Source organism: Leptonychotes weddellii, chromosome 7, assembly GCF_054177405.1.
Source record: "Leptonychotes weddellii isolate Sample4059 chromosome 7, ASM5417740v2, whole genome shotgun sequence".
NCBI classification, from domain to species: domain Eukaryota; kingdom Metazoa; phylum Chordata; class Mammalia; order Carnivora; family Phocidae; genus Leptonychotes; species Leptonychotes weddellii.
The window spans coordinates 55,294,642-55,318,277 of record NC_138375.1 but is presented as its reverse complement, the minus strand read 5'-3'; the positions used below and the strand labels follow the sequence as shown (position 1 = coordinate 55,318,277).

The 23,636-nt window shown below is 39.3% G+C and overlaps 1 protein-coding gene across 8 annotated transcripts in view; it reads right to left on the bottom strand.

Annotated features, from left to right (window-relative positions):
• Positions 1 to 23,636, bottom strand: part of RANBP17 (RAN binding protein 17) — a 310,785-nt gene that overhangs the window by 32,097 nt on the left and 255,052 nt on the right. For 7 of the 8 annotated variants that reach the window (XR_014146975.1, XM_081826302.1, XM_081826303.1 and 4 more), the window contains 3 exons: positions 17,590 to 17,697; positions 14,464 to 14,546; positions 1,099 to 1,313 (listed from right to left, as the gene is read on the bottom strand). Coding sequence is in view for 7 of the 8 variants with exons in the window: in XM_081826302.1 (XP_081682428.1) it covers positions 1,099 to 1,313; positions 14,464 to 14,546; positions 17,590 to 17,697 (406 nt within the window). In the remaining variant the exon portion in view is untranslated. The remainder of the gene's footprint in view (positions 1 to 1,098; positions 1,314 to 14,463; positions 14,547 to 17,589; positions 17,698 to 23,636) is intronic. The other variant, XM_081826306.1, reaches the window with a different exon arrangement.

Genomic DNA, 23,636 nt, shown 5'->3' with positions numbered 1-23,636 from the left:
GTCTTCTCGATGAGAACCCATGCCTGATCCGAGTCAAGTTTCTACTTTGTAATTTCTGTCATACGGGTAGCCTTCAACGAGTATCCCATTCTACTACTGAGGTTAAACCACTCTGGCTTGAGTTGTGGTTCTATTAAGACTAGCTTAGAACAGTGGAAGTGGATGATGCTGGTCCGTTTGTCCATTCTTGTCAAGGAGCATTTCTCACATGGGTTGGCTAACAAAGGCCCCCTAGATCTTACTTATAACTTTGGCAGGGAGGGCAGGTGGGAAAGCCTGAACTAAGTCTGAGCATGAATTTGGCTGTTACTGAAGTAATTACTGCAACCACACTGGGCATATAGTAGCTTTTGTGTGATCAGGCAGGGATGTTTAAAAAAAGTCTGATAATGACACAGCTCAGTGGAGGAGCCTGGAAATTTAAATTTCCAACAAACACCCCAGGTGATTCTGATGGGCCTCAAAGTTTGAAAACCACTGACATAAATCATAGAAACTAGATGGTAGAGTTGAAAAGGGACCTAGAGATCACTTTGTTTAATTTACTAATTTTAAAGGTGAGGAAATTAAAGCCTGGAGAAATAGAGAAGGTGATTTATTCAAGGTAAATGACTAGTGAGTGGCAGAGTAGAGACTATGCACCCGTATGCTCAACTCGGAGTTCAGCATTCTTTCTGCCACACCAGAATTTTCATGGAAAGGAAGGCGGAAGAGTAGGGGAAATAGATGGAAGGAGAAGATTCTGCAGCCAGTCCTACATTTCTGCTCCAGGAAACGGACCTTTTTTGAATTATTAGCATAGTTGTAAGCAATTAGTTGAAATTGCTATTTACATTTTCTCTGGATGCTGAACCTGGAGCACTCTGGATGACCGATCTGTCAGAGGTGGTAGCTGCAATTTTCGAAAACTGTACATTTAATTATACATACAGCCACTATAGTTTTTAAAATTCTTTAAGTTAAATCAAGAGGTTGTCCTAAAACATAAAATGTTCTGGTGCTATTCTAACTCCCCGGGCTTCATTATAACCATTCCAAGCCTGTGGTGGTGTTACTTCACATTTCACACAAAGACTCCCATGATGCACGACTGCTTACTAGCAAGTCACTGTGGCACACTGACAGCAGCATTTTGACAAAGGCCTGGAGTACATTGTCAAAATGGTTGTCCCCATACAACTTGAAGACGCCAAAGCTGACATAATTTCCACACAAGGCAGATTTGAGAGCTGAATAGCAGATGGAGATGCCCTTGAGTTTCATTGGATAAATCTGATCTTTTGAGAGGCTCCCAAGGGACAGGATCTGATTACCTGTTTTAGGGTAAAAGCAGAAAGAGAAAGTGATATAAGGAGATGTAATTCAAAGCAGTTATGAGGCACATTATTTAACATTTTCACTTTACTGCTAAGGTTCACTTCTTCCTATCATTGTTCCAAGAATTACACCATCCATGTAGTGAAAAAAAAAAAGATATATATATATATATAAAAGGCAGTTTACCTGAGAAGTACAAATGGCCCAAGGAATACCAATCAAGGGTATTGGAAAAATTTTGTATTTTTATCTGGATGGTGATTATATGAATATATAGATAGGTATGTAAAAATTCACTGAGTTGCACTCTTAGAATTAGTTCACTTTACATACTTTAATATATATGTTATCTCTTCTTCAATAAGATGTTAAAAAATAGGAGTAAATAACCAACTAAGTCAAGAGAAAAAGATAGCCTAGACTGAGATATAAGTTACTCTAAATTCTGGGGTGAATTTTCAACAATTTTACATGAATCTGATCTTGAGTTACTTCACTTTTAGGAGCCTCACAGGCAACGTCTATGAATCAGATGAAATGAGACAGAAGTTCTTGGCACAGTGCGTAACAAATGTTACTTCCTTTTGTCCTTAGATCATTTTCGGAAGGTCTCAAGAGATGACTGTTTAAAAACTGTACTTAAATTCTATGTTGACCATCAGAAGACAAAGAAATGCTTAAGATTTTTTATAGCAGTTAGCATTGATAACCAACAATTTCTGTTTCTGAAATGTGTGCTAGGTAAGGCATGTTTCTAGGCAATACCCAAGAATGTTTTTCAAAAAACTATAAAGTCATACATGTTTCTTACCTCTGTTTTTTCCTATTTATGTGAGTACTGCTTCTAAAATTGAAACTAAATTCAACTTACAAAATTTAGAGGTATATTGTTGTGGTTTTATACTGTATCAATCTGGCTACATAAGAATTATGTGTCCCAGAACCCATTTCCCTGTATGGTTGTGGGCTAGAATTGGGCAAAAGAGAAATCTATGTGAGATTTGTAAGGTCCCAGTGATGTAGCAGCCATGTTTTTTGAAGGTCATTGTGATCAAAGATAGTGAGAAAAAATAGTAGAAATGCCACTGGGTTTCACTTTGTTCTTGTTCTTTCCTGCTCTGTGACTAGAACTACCAGCTCAGTCATTAAGCGTGTGCTTTCGGCTCAGGTCATGATCCCCAGGTTCTGGGATTGAGCCCCGCATCGCATTGGGCTCCCTGCTCAGCGGGAAGCCTGCTTCTCCCTCTCCCACTCCCCCTGCTTGTGTTCCCTCTCTCTCTGTCAAATAAATAAATCTTAAAAAAAAAAAAAAAAGAACTACCAGCCTTGCTGATGAATGATTCCAAGGCCACCACCAACTACTCTGCAGCAAACTTCCAGAATGGCAGCTACGCAGAGGCAACAGTCTTCCCCTGACTTCTGTCCTACAACAGTTCCCTCTCACCCCACATCCTTTCATGGTCCCACACCAGCAGCTTCTAGATTGCCCTGTGAGCTCCCATTGTCCATCCATGCCATTGTTTCAGGAGGGCTGGTTAGTGATTTTTCTCCTGAACTTTCAATTCTCCCTTTTGACCTATTTTCCCATCTTCACCCAAGATTGTACAACACCTAATTCATAAAACAAATTCCCTATTCTGTAAATGTCATAGTGCTTGTTTTTCCCTGTTTGGGCCCTGACTGGTGTGTGTATTATGGTAACCACATGCTATGTGGTTAAGAAGGACCAGTACTTCTGGTGGAGCATGAAACACAGGTCCGCCCCGTGGCAAAGGTCTCCTCCCCTTGATCTGCCTTGCTGAAACATCTCCAGGCACAAGTTTTCTTCTGTGCATCCCTAGAAGCCCACAAGGCTTTGCTTATAATTTACACATCTAAATGACAATACCTGACCAACACCTTCAGACTAGAAGGCTGAGATGGATCCTGGAATTTACTCCATACTAAATTCTGTACCCTCTCTCATGACTCATCCTAACTTACCTTAGAGATATATAGTAAGTTCCATAAAGATTGAACTCAGTATGACTGTATTTACTTAACAGCTACTACGTGTGAGGTGCTCGGATAAATAAATGAATGAAATAAAATCTCTGCTCTGAAAAAGCTCAGTCTCGTGAGGGAAACAGATGTATAAATCAATGATCCCATACAGTACGACAAACACAGAGATGTGTGCTAAAATGTTAGGGGAACAGAAGAAGAGACTGACTGTTTGGGTAGGAGGGCAGTGGGGAAAGCTTCATAACGCAGGTTATTTCTCAAGGATCAAACACGGTTTTCCAGGAAGACTGGAAGGGGAGGGGGGAGTGTGTAACCAGGTAGATTAAAGCACATAGGCATGGAGGTCTGAGAAAGCAAGATGTTGCAGGAGATCAAAGTTCTCAACCACTGCTTTTCTACTTTTGCCTCAAATTCAATATAAAACAAGGCAGACATTCCCCATCCTCTCTTTCCCAGAAAAATCAAAGCACTGCTTACATGTGATGGAAAGAGCTAGAGTAGTTTGGGGGTATGCATGGTCTACACATTTTGGTTTGTTGGAAAGGCCAGGGTCAAAGGGAGAAAACCGGATCATCTTTAGGGGCCTTTTAATGCAGATGTCCTTATGGGAGAATTAAAGGTCTTACATTCTGCAGCAAAAGATGGAAGAGGAAGACCAAGAACTGTGATGGGGGAAAATTTTTGATTTTAAAGTGTTGGATAACCTCCATTAAGGATTACTCATTTAGAAAACCAACTTTTACCTCTGTGTTAAAGTTGCCACTTAATATACATAGCTTGCCTTTTGGGCTGTTTCAGACACAACCGTGTTAATTTATTTTAATTAAATAAATTAATTAGTATGACGGTATACCATCATGACCTTGGAAAAGTAGAATGAGTAATACTTTTGAAATAGGAAACTGCATCTCCCTGAGCTCAGGTGCCTCAGCATTCCGTGGTGGCAATGAAAGATCATGGAAGAGAAGGCTTGGCCGAGTCTTTCATTCACAATAATTCAGCTCTATCCAATATGTGTTATTCAATAATAGGCACTGAAATTGGACGCCCTGCACTCAAACAGCTTAAGCTCTCGCAGTCAGACTCACATTACTGAGAACAAAAGTGACAAGGCTCAAGTTTGGTTCTGAAGTTACTTTAGAGGTGTGACAACCCTCCTTGCCGTCCCTGTTCCACCCCGTGCCTGGCAGGTCCCACCTCCTTCCTTGCTTCAGGAAGGAAGTTCCTAGGAGGGCGATCTCCATGACACTGACAGGTGGCAGCCACCGAAGCCACTGACAGTTGCCACTTCCGCACCACTGTTGAAGCACAAAAGGAAATGATACTCTCCTTAATGAAATAAAGACTTCCAAAGTTTGGAATCAAAAGGAGAATCTTTAATTGTTTCCCACTGACTACAATGCCATAATTGCAGGCAGGGGAATGAGGTACTGTTATGTTCTTACCGTGAGGCCTGGTGAGTGGGTGCAGAGGCTGCCCTGGGGCTCGGGGACAGAACGCTGTGAAGTGAATGGATGACCTGGCCAAAGGCCAGTGTGGGCAAGAGTCGGGGGCACAGGTGCCATGGAATTGCTGTCCTTACTCTCGTACTTGTGCGGCAGGAAAAGAAATCTCACTAAATCACGAGGAAAAAACTGAGAAGCACAGAGGACTCTTGATACAGATAATTCAGCTTATTAGAAATATTTTCCTCATTATTAGCTTATATTGTTTGGGTTCTTCTTTTTTAACCTCTATTCTCTGTCTTTTTTTGAGAAACCTTTTTTGTTGTTGTTTTGGTCTTTTGGGGTTAGCTTCCAGCACTCAGAAGTACCCTTCTAGACAATTCTCAATTGTCTAGATTCAGAGGATACACATTAAAAAATGCAAAATCTCCTCTTCTGTTTATCTGAGATCTACTTCCAGGTCTTTAAAAAAAAAATCATTTTTTTAATTTTTTTTTCCTTCTGAGACCCCCACCTCTTCCTTGAGTGAGACTGACTCCATGATGTCCTCTTCAGAGAGGTTCCTTATACCCAAAGAGGAGTGGCCTTCCTTCACAGGCCTCAGCCAGAGGACTATATAAAAGACAATATTCCGACAGAAGGTAAACATATAGTACATGAGGGGGTGATGGACCAGTTGGGCTTCTGAGTCATACCGACTGGGTTTGAATCCTACATCTTTCCTTACTACCTGGGCGTCTGAGCAGACTATCAACCTCCATAAGTCAGTTTCCTCATTTATAAAATACGGATAATAACGGTCCCTATAACTCACAAGGCTCTTGTGTGGAGTAAAGGAGACAGCATGTGTAAAGTGTTTACCATAGTAACTGGCACAGCGCTCAGGAAACATAAACTGTAGCAATACATACAGCTGAGGGTTCACTGCTTTCTGCACTCTAATAGCCTGTACGTTCACGCATAGGGAGCTATGGCCTGGGAAAGAGGAGGAGGAGAAGCTGGGTGTGTGGGGTGTAGAATAATACACTTCCTTCTAATACATGATTCAAAGTCAGGTCAGTGCCGTATCTTTGAACACCTTCCCTCTGTTCCTTCAATAGAGGAATCGGCTGCATCATGGGGTCACAGGGTGGTTCTCTGCCCCACACTCTACCAGTTCTCTGTGTCCTCAAAAGAATACTTAAGAAAGAAGGTTCAAGGGATAAAACACTATAGTAGTATCGTGTACCAGGAAGAACTAATAATATGGACAATGTTATTTCCTGGCTTATAAAGCAATCCATTACATTGATTTACCTTTTCTTTTTCCCTTTTAATCTCTAAAATTTTAAAGTGATATTTAGCTGACAGCTCGATAGGTTGAATGTCTTCATTCATCAACAGAACAGTTATGGGAAGAGAACCACAAGCTTGCTGACATTCCCTTACTTCAGGTCTCTCAACCTACTCTTTCTGCAAAAATCATATGAGGCCCCTGGACATAAATGGTTTGGGACAGAATTGAAGCTATGAAGAGTGGAAAGGAATATAGTATTTCTGTTTCAGATTGAAAAAGATTAAAATAAGGCAGTGTTGATAAGGATGCAGGAAAATAATCAAATTGTTGGGAACATAAATTAATATAATCATTCTAGAGGGCAATTTGGAAATATTTATTAAAAATATAAAAATGTATAAATCCATTTCTGGGAATATATTCTAATTCTAAAACTTCATTACAATATCTGCCTATCTACTAGCATCTACACTCCCATGTGCTGTCTCCTGTAAAAGCCAACCCTTTGATGTGTTCAACGAGCTTCCATCTCCTCTTACGTGCTTAAGGACATAGCACCAATAGATTTCCCCCTTTTTCTCCTATGCAATCTTTATTTCCTATTAGATCATCTCTTTGGAATATAAGTCATGCTGTTATATCTTCTACTTAAAAAAAAACAACAACAAAAAACATCTCTTGGCCCTACCTCCCTGTTAGATAGTACTTCCCTTTGTAATAAAACTCTTCCAAAGAACTATCTTCACGGTCTTCTCCTCTCATTCTCTTTTATGCCCACTGCACTGAAAATGGCTCTTTTCGGGATTCCCAATGACCTGTTTGTTGCCAAATGTCAACTTTTAATCCTTATTTTACTTGATTCACGAACAGCTCTTGACACAGTTGATTACCTCTTCTTCTTTGTCTTCCAAGACACACACTCCTGATCTTCTCTTAACTTCAGTGCTTGCTCCTTCTCACCTTCCTTTGCCAGTTCCTCCTCTTCTCCTTTACCCATAATACTGGAGCACCCCAGGACTCAAATCTAAGTCTTCTATATTTATATTCACCCACCACATAGGTGATTTTACCTACTTTTGCAGCTTTAAATACCACCTCAAAGCCAATGACTTCCACATTTGTTTCTCTAGATTGGACCTAACTTCCAAACCTCCGACTTGTATACCAACTCTGTATTTCAAATCCCCACTGGGATGTCTAATCAACATCTCAAATTGAACATGACCAAAATGGAACTTTTGATCCCCCTCACATGCAACTCAGTTAGTGGTAACTTCATCTTTCCATTTGTTCATGCTAAAATTCCTTGACTACATTATTTCTCTCATACCGTATTTCCAATCCATCAAGAAATTTGACTTGCTCTACCTTCAAAATATACTCAAAATCTAACCACTTCTCACCATTCTATCATCTTGTCAAAGCCAGTATCAAATCATGTTACTCCTCTGCTCAAAACATTCTAAAGTTGCTCTTTTCACTTGGAGTTAAAGTCAAAGTCCTGGTAATTGTTTACAGGGATGACATTACACGAAATTGCTCTTGTTATAACTTCCTCTTTTGTTCATTTTGCTCCAGCTGCTGATCTCTTTGCTGTTCTTCAGATATGCCGGATACACTGTTGCCTCAGGACCTTAAAACTTGGTATTCTGTCAGCCTAGAATACTCTTCACAGAGATACCCACATGACTAACTCCCTCATTTACTCCAAGTCTTTGCTCAGATGTCACCTTCTCAATGAGGTTTACCTCTATCACTTTACTTAATTTACTGTAACATGTTTTCCAATCCCTGGTACTTCTAATGTTCTTTCTCCTGACTTTCTTTCGTTCATTGCACTTATTACCTCCTAACATACTAAGTAACCTCTTTTTCAGTTTTGCTCACTGAGGTATCCAAAGAGTCAAGGACAGTGCCTGCTGCTCCCCATGTACATCTGTTGAATGAATGAAGCTCACAAAGCTAAATGTACGAAGTTGTTTACTGAAACAAAGTGCAGGATAGATATAAAAAATTACATTTATCAAAAGGTGAATAAATAAATTATAGTATGACCATACAATGTAATATTTTACAGCTATTTAAGAAGATATGGTAAAGATGCCTGGCTGGCTCAGTCGGGGCAGTGTGCGACTCTCGATCTCGGGGTTGTGAGTTTGAGCGCCACATTGCGTGTAGAGATTACTTAAATAAATAAACTTAAAAAAACTTAAAAAAAAGATATGGTAGATTTATATATATTAACATGGAGCAATGACCATGATATAAGTAAAAGAGGCAAACTACATATTAGCAAGTATATTATAATATCACTTTTGAAAAATATATCTATACACACATAAAAAAATATGGAAAAGCACACACTAGACTGTTAATGATGGTTACCTTTGACTGATGAGATAATCCGAATTTTCACTTTCTATTCTGAAATTCGGCAGTTTGCTAACACCACGCTAATGTTTTCTATTCGTAAAATTTCGTAAAAGCTACTGTCTGCTTGAAATAGCATCTTCAAACTTCTGGGCCCTATTCTATTCCTTCAAAAGGTACTTCCTTGTTTGACTCCTCAGTTTGAGTTAGAAACTTCTTCTGGGCTCCCATTGTACTGTGTGCTTCTCAAGCATAAATGTGAGCACAACGCATCCTAAGTCTTCATTTACTTGACTGAATCCCCTGCTGGACTCAAGTTCCTCAAGAGAAGAATCAGTAAGATTCTTTTTTGTGTGTCTTATTTCTTTTCCTATCCCTTGTAACTCTCACAGTTATCAGACACATAGTAAATCCTCAATAAATTCTAGCTGCCTGGATGAAAGAATCCACTGAACTCCACACACTTGTTTGGAGATCACCCTCACTTATTTGACAGCTTATTCAGTATTTTCTGCTTGTGTGCAAAGAGGAGCCAAGTCCAACATGAGTGGATCTGCCGTGGAACGTGTTCCTCAAGGTCTTGCTTTTGTAAGCCACCTGATCCTGGTGCTGGGATCCTCAAGGGGTTGATCATTCCATTGCCTTCAGAAGACTTTTGTGAGCTTTACTGTACTACTTTGTCACTCTATGTCCCCAACCAAGTACAAGGCCACGTACGTGGTTCCTGGATAGTTTGTTTTCCAGAACTGTTATTTCCTGGTGATATTTTTGAAGTCTAGTTATTTGAGGACCAAAGTACTCTTCAACTATCTTTTTGTAATCACTCAAACATAAATATACAATCATAATCCTTCATTCTTACAACGTTTCTAATAGTACATGCCAGTAATTTTCAAGGTCTTTAAGAAAAAACTTTTCAAAAGGTGATCCCCTTTACAAACAAACCTAGCACAACTACATAGCTGGGTGGTTCTGGTCAAGGTGGCAGGAGGGTGCTTTCCTCCCCGCTATCTGGAGAGCCTCGATGGTACTTACACAGATCTCTTGGGCTCTGCAAAATCCAGCTGGAAAGCCACTAGTCTGTTTTCTAGGTCACAATAAGTAACAGTGGCTTGTACATTGCTTTACAAATCCATTTTAAGGATATAATTAAGTCATACCTTAAATGCACCTGAAGCATATATACTGCTTAAAGAACCCTGATATAAATTCTTATATGTAGTGAATAATCATAACTGTTCCATCCATTTTCAAAGTTTAGATTTTCGCACACTGAGTTTTTTTTTTTTTTTTAAGATTTTATTTATTTGGGAGAGAGAGAATGAGGGACAGAGAGCATGAGAGGGAGGAGGGTCAGAGGGAGAAGGAGACTCCCCGCTGAGCAGGGAGCCTGACGTGGGACTCGATCCCGGGACTCCAGGATCATGACCTGAGCCGAAGGCAGCCACCCAACCAACTGAGCCACCCAGGCGCCCCACACTGAGCTTTCTTAAATCAGGTTATCTAAGGAAGGAATAAAAGCAGTTCCATTTTGGCTAGTCTTATGAGAATAATCACTATTTCTCCCTTCTGTGCACTCTTCAACCAATAGATGTCACTAAAGATACCAGTACCCAGAGGCTAAGGGAAGAAAAGATTAGACAAATGGAAATTGAGCATAAAAAACATCCAGTTCTTAAAACTGAGAAGTCGGCTTCCAAAGTAATAACATTTATTACACTGCATGCAACATTTTAAGCAAAAATTTAAGAAAGAAATTTCTTTTATTAAGTTGCTCAGGCTGAATGGATCACAGCACTAAGTTTTGAAATACATGTTCTTGAAGCAATTTAAAACTCATTAGAAATAATAGGCTTGGGCTAGTAGAAAATGTGGTAAAATTTAATCCTCATCCAAATGTTACCTGGGTTGTACAAACAGGAAATTGTTTTGTGCTACTGTGGCTGACCTCATTGCTGACCCTGAGCTGTAACGGCGAGAACGGCTGAGAGCTGAAGCAAAATTAAAAACTTACATCAAAGTATATCATGACAGAATGCAGATAAATAAAACAGCATATCAAAAGTATTATTTTTCTGCCAGTCTCACTGAGCAGCAAGGTAGAGGTGTTCCACAAAATATGCAACAAATCAGGTGCTAATGAAAAAGAGTCCTCCCTGTTCTGCACCACCCCAATCACTGACTGCCCAAACACTGCCCATGAGACGTGAGCAGAGAAGAAATCCAGTGAAGATGGGGACAGAAGGAATCACAGAATGTTCTGGCCTCTTTCCTCCATGGGTTTCCCCTCCCTTCCGCTTGGCTTACCAAAGAAATAAATAATGCTGCTCTTCTGTGTCCTCCCAGTCATGCTCTCCCTTATCTTCCAGCCTTCTGGATGGTGACCACATGATCTCCCTCCATGAGCATATTACAGTCTCCAGAGGTAAAAGCATGGGTAATAAAGCATTACAGGGGGTGAAGATAGATCAAATCAGCTTGGCTGATGGGGGCCAGCATGGGAATCAGTGAAGGGCAAAAGATATTTTTCTATTATTCTATGTAAAGTGCATGTGTTGAAGTCAGGGCTGACAAAGTTGAAGGACATTTTTCCACGGAGCCTTTGGTTTCCCTTAAGTTTTAGGATAGAAATCACCATACTTTAAAGAACTGTGCTTCCTCATAAACACCCAAGGCACAATCTTCCTGTGGCAACTCCCAAGTGGCAATAAGGACTATGGAGTCCTACAGGACTATTGCTTGAAGTTATACAGACTGAATGAAATTTGAATTCAACTACTTGGTAGCTATGCAATCTTTGGCAAGTTTCTTAATCTCTGTGAGCTTCGATTTCTTCATCACAGTCATCACAGAAGCTAACTGGTCTAAGAGCTTGCCATGCACTATTGAACTGAATCCTCGTAACCACCTTATGAAGTAGGTATTCTTTTCTCCGTCTAACAGGGAACTGAAGCAAGAAAGGCTAAGCAACTTATCCAAGGCAAAATGAGTACTGAGTGGCAGAAAAATACCCACCTTGAGGATCTGATAGGCTAATGAATGATAAATGGTCTAGTGTAGGAGCAGGCATGTAATAGCTAATTAAAAAATAAAAGCTACCGGGGCGCCTGGGTGGCTCAGTTGGTTAAGCGACTGCCTTCGGCTCAGGTCATGATCCTGGAGTCCCGGGATCGAGTCCCGCATCGGGCTCCCTGCTCGGCAGGGAGTCTGCTTCTCCCTCTGACCCTCCCCCCTCTCATGCTCTCTCTCTCTCTCTCATTCTCTCTCAAATAAATAAATAAAATCTTTAAAAAAAAAAAAATAAAAAAATAAAAGCTACCATTATTATTAGTCCAAGCCAAGGTGCAGAGCCTTGCTTTAATGCCCTAGTTTTTCTTTAGGGTAAGAAAACGTACTGGCTTTCCTTCTCAAGAATGCTTTGAAGGTTTTTTCTCTTTTCTGCTTCACCTCCTTTCTCTTCTTCCCACTCTTCCTCTCTCTCCTTCTGTCTGCTCCTCCTCTTCTTCTTCCAATGTAATCCTCACATAGTTAAGTTTCTCAGCTTTTGCTGCAATGCCTTGCCTATGTCAGACAACGTGACAGAGAACTGGGTAGCTTCTGAAGCCGATAGATTTGGCATTGTTCTGAGATTGTTTTTGGTGTCACTTGCTGGACATACATTCTGTCCTAGAGGTCCAGTAACACTGGACGAGAAAGTCACTGCTCTTATCAGTCCTAATGTAATAGTGAATAAGCCCCAAAGGAAAAATTACACTTAGTGAAAGAAACTGGATCGAGAAAAAGAAGGAAAGATACAATTGTGATTGATAACAGAAATCTGACATTTCCACAGTTAAAGCTCTATCAACTACTAAGCAATTCTTATACGTACATTGTTTCCTAATAAGAAATATTATTTCCTTTTTAAAAGCGAGGAAATAGAAGTGAAGCACTTATTATAGGCAGAAGGAAGCAGGGCGGTGTGGTCCCAGCCAAGAGTAGAACCAAAAAGTGATGTGGTCAGTGAAACCCTGTCCAAAGAAGGCTGGTTCTGTGAGTCTAAGAGAATGGCTTTGGATCAAGGAGATGCATGTTCGCCGAATGCCATTCCATGTCACACCCTGTGCCAAGCCCTTTACCCAGAGTAGCTCACTTAACCACCTCTTCTAAGTAGACGAGTAGGTCAGTAGGTAGTCATTATTCCTATTTTCGTGTATGAGAAAACAAGGCACAAAGAAGTATGGTGTCTTGGCTGATGGGCATGGAGTTGATAAGGGTTGGTACTATGATTGGTACTCAGAGCTTTTAATCTTCAAAAACTATGCTTTTTCTTTTTTTTTTTTTTAAAGATTTTATTTATTCATTTGAGAGAGAATGAGATAGAGAGAGAGCATGAGAGTGGGGAGGGTCAGAGGGAGAAGCAGACTCCCTGCCGAGCAGGGAGCCCGATGCGGGACTCGATCCCGGGACTCCAGGATCATGACCTGAGCCGAAGGCAGTCGCTTAACCGACTGAGCCACCCAGGCGCCCTTTTTCTTTTTTTTAAGTAGGCTCCATTCGCAGCGTGGTGCCCAGTGCGGGGCTTGAATTCATGACTCTGAGATCAAGACCTGAGCTGATATCAAGAGTTGGATTCTTAACCAACTAAGCCACCCAGGTGTCCCCAAAACTATGCTTTTTCTAAGATACCATTTTGGAAAATGGTCCAGACATTTATCTTTGGTAAAACAATGAAAGGAGTTAGATATATACTGGAAGTACAGCAAACTGCATTGAGAATATTTGAGAAGGGGTCAATTTTTACCTTTAGGAGGCAAAGCATTTCTACTTTATATGATTCTAAAGTGTCTATTTCCAACAGATAAAAAAAATTGTGACAATGTAGTTGCTGGTACAGATGAATATAGGAGAGTGAAAGTTTACTGCCTTAAATAGGTGCTTTCTGGAGTTTTCATACACTTACAATCTCAAACTCTAAAAATCAAATGCACAATTAAGACTAAGCACTTTTAACAGAGGTCTACAATGCATATAGATTATCATCCCAGAATGGGTTTTGAATTGAAGTGAAAACAATTTTTATTTTTCTGCCTTTTTTTTAAAAAAACAAAACAAAACAGGCTTTTACTTTTAAAAAGGTGATACACTTTTAGTGGTTGTTCCTATACATATGTGTGCACACACTCACACACACACAGACACTTAAAGAGGCTTTACAAAATTTTGCAAAATCTGTTTCAAGGTGCTCAAAAAGAAATATGAAAATTACAGGTAATTTTTGAGACCAAATGTACTCAGAGTTGGCTACTGATTTGGAAAAGTAAGAACCAACAGGCAAAACAGAGAATAAGAGGAGAGGACACAGGGAACCATCTCTCAAGAAGAGCACCGCACAGAGCCCAGCCTGGAGGCAGCATTCATGGGGCAAAGTAGAACAGAGGATTCTTATCCATCCTCCCCCCATGCCCAGGCTCCATAAAGATCTCAGAGAGTTGAGAATTTCATTGATGAAGCTGTCAGAATTGGCAAGTATTAGGGTTTATGGTAGTTTTAAGGTTCAACTGTAACCGCCAACCGAATTTTCTGACAATAATTGAATAGGACCAGCTTTACTATAGAACTCTGATTCTAAGGGTGCAGTGCCCAAAAACTCACTGTAATAAAATATTTACTGCTCTTTAGCAGGATATTTTTCCAAAATTCAGTGCTGGTGACATACTGGTCTAAGCATTCCTTGATTCACAGTAGCAAATTCCCTGATGTAACTTTTGGCAATTTTGAATATGCTCTAACTTTTCAGTATTCTATCTAGTGTATTCCCTTTGCTCACTGACACTGCAATTTTATCCAAAAGAAATTCATCAAGTTGTTCAGGCATGATTTGTAGTCAAAGGCGTGCTGCTTACTTACTTTCGATGCCAGTAGGATAGCTCTGACTTTCTGCACTCCTATTACCCACTTCACAAATTCATACAGATAGGAAGGTTCAAAAGAACAAAATAACTAACATCTTTCTTTTCTCCGAAGAGATAAAGTTATATTGCTGAGACAAATACGGAAAAAGATACTCACCATAAGTGCAAATCATTTTACTAGCTTCTCTGAAGAGAAGAATTCCATTAGGAGATGATACATCAAAATTCAAACGCTGGGATCTAAGAAATACAGCCAAAAATCAGACTCTATATGTAGATAAAGAAACCAGATGTAGATTTAAAGTGCCTACCATTTTCATTTATTAGAAGTAGCAGCAGTACAATTATCCCTTTTTTAAAAAGATTTATTTATTTATTTGAGAGAGAGCACGTGTATGCGAGCGTGAGTGGGGGAGGGGCAGAGGGAGAGAATCTCAAGCAGACTCCCTGTTGAGTACAGAGCCCGAGGTGGGCTTGATCTCACAACCCATGAGATCGTGACCTGGGCGGAAACCAAGAGTCAGATGCTTAACTGACTGAGCCATCCAGGCGCCCCTACAATGATCATTTTTTTAAAATGCCATTCCATTAAACAAGTGTTGATAAAATATGTATGCTGATTTCTCATTATAAAGACATTAGGACAATTAAGAAGAGTTAATTTCATTCATTTGCTGATTAAAGGATTCACTTTTATCTATCAAAACAATATCTTGACATCCTATATTGCAGACCTCTTACTCTCTTCTCTTTTCATGCAAAGTGGTTGATAGATAGTACATAACAAAATCCAGGTGTGTATATGTAAGTTTATATAAATACCTGGATAGAGGTTTACATTTGCAATCTCCTGTAGTGCCCCATACATATTTTTAAAACAAATTCTAAAGTGATGGATAGAAGATCTAGGTACTTTTAATACTGTTCATATGCATAATGAATCACCTGAAACTTCAAGCATATTTCAAATACATTAAATTCCAGTCAGACTATAGTTTCCATTGTACATAGCTCAAATCAAGAGAAAGAAGTCCTAGAAGTTCTAAATGAGAACAATTCTACTTCTCTGGTTCCTGACAGGTGGGGGAACAGTATGAACAGGATAAAGGACTGATATGCCATTATGACATAATATTTGCTTTTTAAACATCAGTTTGGCTTTAGCTGGTTCTGATATGCCTGGTGTCTGTGCTTTCAAGAAATAATGGTATATATTTTTAAAGGACTAGCAAAAAATATGAAACCAGGTCCTAGCAAAGAGATACCAAAAAAGCAAAGATACTTGCTAAAGTCCTTTTGCCAGGAATGACGAATTGTTGCTTCTCCATGCTTTTTCAAAATGCTTTAGAATAAGGTGCAATGATAACTTATTAGAAATATTGTGAACCTTTTGATTGTTGGCATAAAATTATTGACTAAAGAAAAGAAATGTACATACATAATTCACATTAGATTCTGGAGAAATATAGACAAGATAACATTTTCTGAGGTTACAGATTTTCACTAGGTACTTCTTATATGATAATTGTGCTAGATATATACGAATCATTTGCCTACGGCAGGTATAAAATATAATATATAATGGAATGATTTTTTCATTTAGTATTAAATGTTATATCAGCAATATATAATATCAATTATTTGGTTGAAAACATCATAATTTCATAAAAATAAATTTCTAATATGAAATACATAGCTACCCTTCCTTATCTAAGATACATACGAGAATAGTTTTTAAAAAACAAACAGCCTTAAAAAGAGTAATACTCACATTTCTTTATTTGACAGGTCTTTTCCCACCTCTTGTTTAATAGATTTTAAATTATTACTGTGAAAAACCCAGCATGAGAGCTAAATTACAGCTGCAGTCCATACTCCTTCTCTGTCTGGATATCTCCCTTCCAACACGCAGTTTACAAAGAGGAACTGATGAAATAGGATGGCTATGTGACAGGTAATTTGGTGTGAAGCCACATTCATAATGACATATTTTAAAGAGGTAAAACCAATTAGCTTTTTGCAGTTTTTCTCTTTTAGCTACATCTTTGTTAACATTTACATGCAGAGTATTTGAATCTCTGCTGGTCTGTGCAAATTATAAGGTCAACTAGGCAATTTTTTCTTTATTTTTAAGTTTTTAGGCAATTTTTAAGAAGTGTTGTAGCTGTAAAAAAAAGAAGTGTTGTAGTTGCTATTTATGCTATTTTTCACTCTTAAAATTTTTTTATTGAAGTATAATTAACAGACAGTGTCATATTAGTTTCAGAACCACCATGAGATTATAGCTTACACCTGTTACAATGGCTAGAGTCAAAAAGACAAGAAATAACAAGTGTTGGTGAGAATGTGGAGAAAAAGGAACCCTTGTGCACTGTTGGTGGAATGCAAAATGGTGCAGCCACTGTGAAAAGTGGTATGGAGGGTGCTCAAAAAACTAAAACTAGAACTACCAGATGATCCAGCAGTTCCACTACTGGGCATTTACGTTCCCTCTCCCAAATGAAAACAGTAATTCGAAAAGATATAGGCACCCCTGTTTATTGTCATAGCAATTTAAATGAAAACGTTGAGCACACAAATCATCCACATACATGCATACTGCCAAAGAGGAAGAAGGATAACTTAGAAGTCAAAGCAGGGACAATCCCGGGGGCTCCTGAGACAAACTATGAGTCCATGAACTGCTCTGGGACTCAGTTCCCTTCTTCATAGAGAAAGCAGCTCAACTCGGAGACCTCTGAACTTCTTTTCTGCCTTAAAAGTCTACACAATTCAGTTAAGCCCTGAAACGGTAAAAATAGCTGCGCTTCCTCCATTTGTGCTTTGAATATTTTAAATAATGGTGGTGGTAGTCTTCCACCTCACACACCTAAGTGTACTACGTTCTTTCTCCCAAGGGATCTCAACCTTATGTCTCTAATTCTATTGCTTTCACCAGTTATTTTATTTTATTTTTTTTAAGATTTTATTTATTTATTTGAGAGAGAGAGAATGAGAGACAGAGAGCATGACAGGGAGGAGGGTCAGAGGGAGAAGCAGACTCCCTGCCGAGCAGGGAGCCCGATGCGGGACTCGATCCCGGGACTCCAGGATCATGACCTGAGCTGAAGGCAGTCACTTAACCAACTGAGCCACCCAGGCGCCCTTTCACCAGTTATTTTAAACCTTCTGGTTCCTGAGTTCTTGCTAAGCCTTAAATATACACATAGCAGGCAGGAAAATCTGACCTCTGGAGATGCTGCCAAATAGCGATTTTTTTTTTCTCCCCCAGTACACTTCTTACCTATTTTGCATCAGTTCTGCCATAAGTTTTAAGATGGGAGTGGTACATGCTGGCTCTCCATACCACCGCTCGATCGTCCTCTGAAGAATGGGAAGATACGTGGGGTACCTTTTAAAAAGCCTGTTAAAGAACTTAAGGGTCAAAAGAAATATTGTTCCTGAAAATTAGTGGCACTTAAAAAGCAAAAAAGGAATCCACATTTGCTCTATGTTTAGTATACAATGGCAATTTTATAAATTGCTCTCCCTAACCTGCACAGCTGTACATTTCTGGGGGGACTGTAAATGATTTGCTCTTCTTTGTAACATATCCCATACATTATGTTCCTTCATTCTTGGTACACACTATAAATAAAAGACACACCCCAAAAGTATCATGTAAGTAACACATTTAAAGAATTGTGCTTAATACTGTAGGAAAGGAAGAGAAATTTAATGAGGATAAAGATATATTTGAATTGTTAATACCAGTTTCTTGGGCATTAAACTACTTAAGAAAAAAATGTTGTTTATTATGAAATTTTGAAAATACATAAAAGTAGAGGGAAATAGTAATAATAACCCCCATACACCTATCTTTCAGCTTAGAAACTGCCTATACTATTTTTGTTTTTTTAAGTTGTTGACTTGCTCTGCTTGGTCCCACTGCAGTTGATCCAGGGAACACTGGAGATGTTAGCTTGAAGAAAAGCTTCAGGTAACTTTTAATATACTCAGGGTCAGCTAAAAGGTAGTCCCATGTACACCCAAGGAGAAATTCTCACACGTCCTCATCAATAGTAAGAAGTGTATGCCTCTGCTAAGTCAATGGCGGAGACCATCAGAACCTGGAAAACCTGCCTCACTGCCACTGGCCCTTTAAGCCATAACTGACCTCCTCCTTGACAAATGGACACATAAATAGAAAATTAAGGCCTAAAACTGCAGCAGAAAAAAAACTCTTGCTGTGCCACTCCTTCCTTTCCTTTTTCTTTTCCTATTCTCTAGGTCTCTCTCTTTCTGATGTTTTCCAATGTACTTGTCTTTTTGTTTCAATGAAAGTGCTGAACTGAATCACTTAATGGCGTTCCTTCCCCGTGTGGTATGGGTAGAGATCTCCATGGTGAAAAAGATCACAATTTTTTCCCCTGTTCTTAGAATATATTTCATATTCCTTAGGATAGCATACAAGGATCTTTAAGACCCAGTCCTGCATACCTCCAGATTCATCTCTTTGTACTCCTGCCCTATCCATGGTTTAGCTGTTCTTAATTCTCTGCAAATCCACAGATGCCAACTCTCTTGTCTCCATTCCTCTACATTCGGCTTCTTCTGCTTTAACCCATTCCTCTTTCAACCTAGCTCAAGTTCACTTCCCCTGGGATGGTGAAACTTTGTCTCTTTTGCCAAAAGGCGTCAATCTCTTCCTCATCTACGTTCAATGAGCACTCTGACCCCGTATCTCTTAACAACAGATTCTACTAGGGTTGCTTGCTTGTGTTATCTGCCTGCTCCATTAGAAAGTGAGTTTCTAAAGGGCAGACTGTGCTTCCCTACCATGCCCCCCGCTATTGCTATTTGTCCCTCAGAAGCCTCCCTGGCCTCCCCCTCCCCTAAGACTTGGTTAGGTATGTTTCCTATGTATGGCTACGGTACCCTGTGCTAGCTAGTGCTTTTGTATCTCTTTATCTCTCCTATTCTATTATACACTTCTTGAGGGCAGGACCTAGGCACTTGCTGTACACATGGACCTGGCGCAAAGTTGATTCCAATAAATATTTGTTGCTGTAAACTTGTCAACCTTAAAATGAGGTATAGCGTATTCGATTAGAACTATCTATTTATTTCTTCCAATGAAAATAAGCCTTCTAATCCCTTAAGAGTGGCAAGCTCCCTAAAATTGCAAAAGGCAATACTTTGTCTCCCCAGATATACAATGTTAAGTCTCTGTATTTGTATATATTGTATTTGTATATGTTGAAAGAATTTACTTAACAAGTATTTACTGAAGGCCTTTTGTAGAACTATCTATTCATTGTTTTAGACTCTCTGGAGACACCAGTGAACCAAACACTGAAAAATTCCTGCCGTCGTGGAATTTATATTCTAATAAGAAAAGACAGAAAATAAATAAAAGACATATATGTTATGTTAGAAAGTACTACAAAGGTTAATAAGGTGGAGAAGGGAGATAAGAAGTGTGTATACATAAGGTTTCAGTTGGATAAAAAGGAAAAAAAATGAAATCAATGAACTTAATTATTAATTCTATCTTGGCTATTGTCAGATAAATTACTGTTTTTTCCATGTAGTAGGAAATATGCTATTTTCTTTTTTTTTTTTTAAAGATTTTATTTATTTATTTGAGACAGAATGAGAGAGAGAGAGAGCACATGAGAGGGAGGAGGGTCAGAGGGAGAAGCAGACTCCCCGCTGAGCAGGGAGCCCGATGTGGGACTCGATCCCGGGACTCCAGGATCATGACCTGAGCCGAAGGCAGTCGCTTAACCAACTGAGCCACCCAGGCACCCGGAAATATGCTATTTTCAACAGAGCATAGATACTATGTGCTATTTACTGCACTAGGGGCGAGGGATCCAGAGACAAGTAAGGCGTGGCTTTTATTCTTGGGGAATTCATCCTCAAGTGTGAGTGGCTGACATCTAGTAGAGATGCTCTGGGTACCAAAATTCGGAAGCAGTGCCAGAGGAGCACAGGTGAGAAAGGATTCCACCAAGAGATCCCCTGAGCACGAACTTGGTGATCACTGGTGGAAAAGCACTGGAAAGGCTTGTCAGGAAACGGCAAAGACCCAAGTCTCGGAATCTCAGAGTACCCTAGGCCCACGCAAGCCCCTCTGCCAGGCATTCTAAAGGCATCAGGCCCATCCTATTTTTCAGAGCACACTGCATGCACTATGGGAGAAAGCCGGGGGATATGAGGGGATGCTCCCTTTTCTATGTGGAATGAGAGCGGGGCCAATTCTAATATGCTTCTGACAGAGGTGACTGCCACAGAGAAAATGAGTGATTACTGGGAAGCAGAGTAGAGGCCTACCGAGCAGGGAGGTGAAAAGGGCTTCAGAGCAAGAGTGCCAGACTCAGATTACAGGGTGAGAAGCAGAACCTTCTCTCAGAGTTTAATTTTCCAGGGCCTGTGAGGACTACGTATATATGGAAAGCAGGAAGACAGTGGGAGCCCTTAGGTAGAAGAGGCACAGACCTATTGCTTTCACCTAAACCTTCTTGATGAATTCCTAACGTCTCCATCAGATAAATGAAAGATCATAAGCATTAATGATGTGACATTGCCTTAATCAGATGCCAAATACAACAAAATGAGAAGTATGGGGTTTCCTTCTTGACAACCACCACTCATCCATCCACCCACCGCAGAGTTAGTTTAACTTACTATGTGCTGGGCCCCAAGAAAACAGAAATGAGTAAAAACGTAATTTTCTCCCCCTGGGATCTCATAGTAGGGGAAGCACAGTAATATCCTAGAAGGCAATAAAGGAGTTTTTCTTAAAACTGTTAGGAGACAGGGGTGTGAGGATGTGATTCCAGAAGAGAAACAGCCTGCCAGTTCACAGCTTATTTTAAAGGTACTCCACGAATGCAAAACAGGTGTACCTTTGTCCACGAAGCCAAATGCTGCTGGAAGTCTCTCCTTTCTCTCCTGTCTAGCAAATGCCTATTCAACTTTCAACACTTTGCCCAACTTTCACTTCCCTGGGAAGCCTACTTTTTTTTATTTTTATTTTTTGGCCCAAAATGCCAATCTCTTCCTCTTACATGTTCATATGGCCCTTTGCATACATCTTTGTGACAACACACTGACTGTTCATTAGTATGTTATACTAGTGAATATTAGTATGTTATATCCACTAGATTGTGAGCTTCTAAAGAGCCGTCCATCTTACTCATTCTGGTAAAAAGCAATCCTTTTATTCATTCCTCAGGCCTGACACATAGTACTTAAAACAATGCTTGCTGAACAGTGATTTTTCAGGTTTACTTTACTACTTGTTTTGTAAGATCCAGGGAAATATCTGCACTTTGACAGAGCCCTTTCTGATTCCCCAGCTAAATGCAATCACTCTATTTGTATCTGTTGTTATGGCACTCATCTTCTATATTTTATTACAGTCATTTATGTAGGTATCTAACAGACTCTATTTAATTACAAGCTCATTTTGGGATAGGATTTGAGTCTAAGTAATCTACATCCCTCATGAAACCTAGCACAGTCCTTAGCCAAATTTGCTGAATAAGTGAGCAAATGGGATTCGTTTGTCTCATCCCATATCAGGGAGAGGAACTAACAACAGTGGTGGAGTATTTACTTTGTGTCAGACATTATAGTGGGCCCTTTATAGATGTCAGTTCACTCACTTTTTACACTATACCTGTGAGACAGGTATGATTAACCCTGTTTTGTGGAAGAGAAAACTGATTCTGAGACAGTAAGGAAGTTCCCCAAGGCCCCACAGGTTAAGTGGTGAAGCCAGGACTGGAATCCACGACTGTTTTATTCTGAGGTTTGCGCCCTTCTATATACCTCCACATGGTCTTGTCTTTGTATGATGTGTTTATGCATACTAATAAACAGCACCCATGACCTGACTGAAAACCAGTGGACTTAGAGATCAGGTTATGACGATCATACACTTTCCTTTTTCTTTTCTTTTTTTTTCCAATTGCCGTCTGGATTTTTGACACTCAGCAGTCTAAGTATGATCTGGGAAAAGTCTAAACAAGGTGACTAAATGCACTACAAGGTAAGGTGCTTTTATATTGTCATGTTCTCACTATAGGGGCAAAGAAGTGTATCAACGATTCTTCAATTCTCCAGGAGCAGAACAATTTATCAACATGTTTGCTATGTAGTTGCAGGCAATTTGGTTTTGGAAGGACAGTGATAAGCAATGCAGTTCGTGTAGCAGTTAATGCAGTCAGTGTTTACAGAAATGTTTTTGAATTAAATAGCTAACCACTAAAATAGCATTTTATCAAATAATCGTCATAAATAAAATGCATTTTGACTTTAAGATGACATATGCTCTTATAGGACATTTCTTCTGCATGCTAAGGACTGTATAACAAATTAAAGAACACACATTTGTGTGGATAAAAGGCAAAAATAAACTTTCCCCAGCAGTAATGTGGGAATCATCACTGACGGTTTGACGTATCAATATTTCAGGAAGAATAAATGACTTTCATATCCATGTTTGTTGTTTTTTTTTTTTTTACCATATACTTATTCATTTTTACTTTACTAGAATACTTTGAAAAGAATCTATACCTTACCACCTGAAACTGCTTAAAGTATTTCAAAATATTTTAATAAAGCTTTTTGAATTATCAAATAATGTAACTTTTAAACAAATTTTACTATTATTATAAATATTTGCTCTTCTTCCCTTGCCCAAAGGAAAACTATAAATCTTGTCTCAACTGAATGAACACCATTTATCATATTCATTTTGTTGTCAATACAATTATGAAAAGCCTTTGGCCTTTTCCCAAGGAAGCTGATTTGCTACTGAAACTCAATTATTATAAGCAAAGCCGGTACCAAGCCATCCTGTTTGGCAATCTAACATAGCTTCCTGAATAACTAACACTTCGCCCTCCACCACTGACCCTAATAACATCAACATCTATGGTCACATGGAGGAGACAATAGTTTCCAGTTCAAAACAAAACACTGAGTCCCAAGGCCTTCCATTTGCTATTGTCGCTATTGTCTGCCATCTGCTGGACAAAAGTTTCATTTCAGCTAGGTGCCCAAAAGACGAAGCTTAGGGAGGAAATGGAAAACAGACTTAATTAAAAACTTCAATTATAATATGTTCTATGAATTTTAGGCAGTATCAATTATGGCAGATATTTGTATTCTTTGACACTGAGGGGAAAGGTTCTGGACTTGATTCTTGGTTGGAACTGTTGAGGAGGGAAACATGAAACATTAATTGCTGGACTAGGCCTGGAGTTACAGCTTGGTTTCAAGATCACCATCAATTTTAAAGTGCCCAAACTAGGTTTTTATGATTTTTCAAATAAA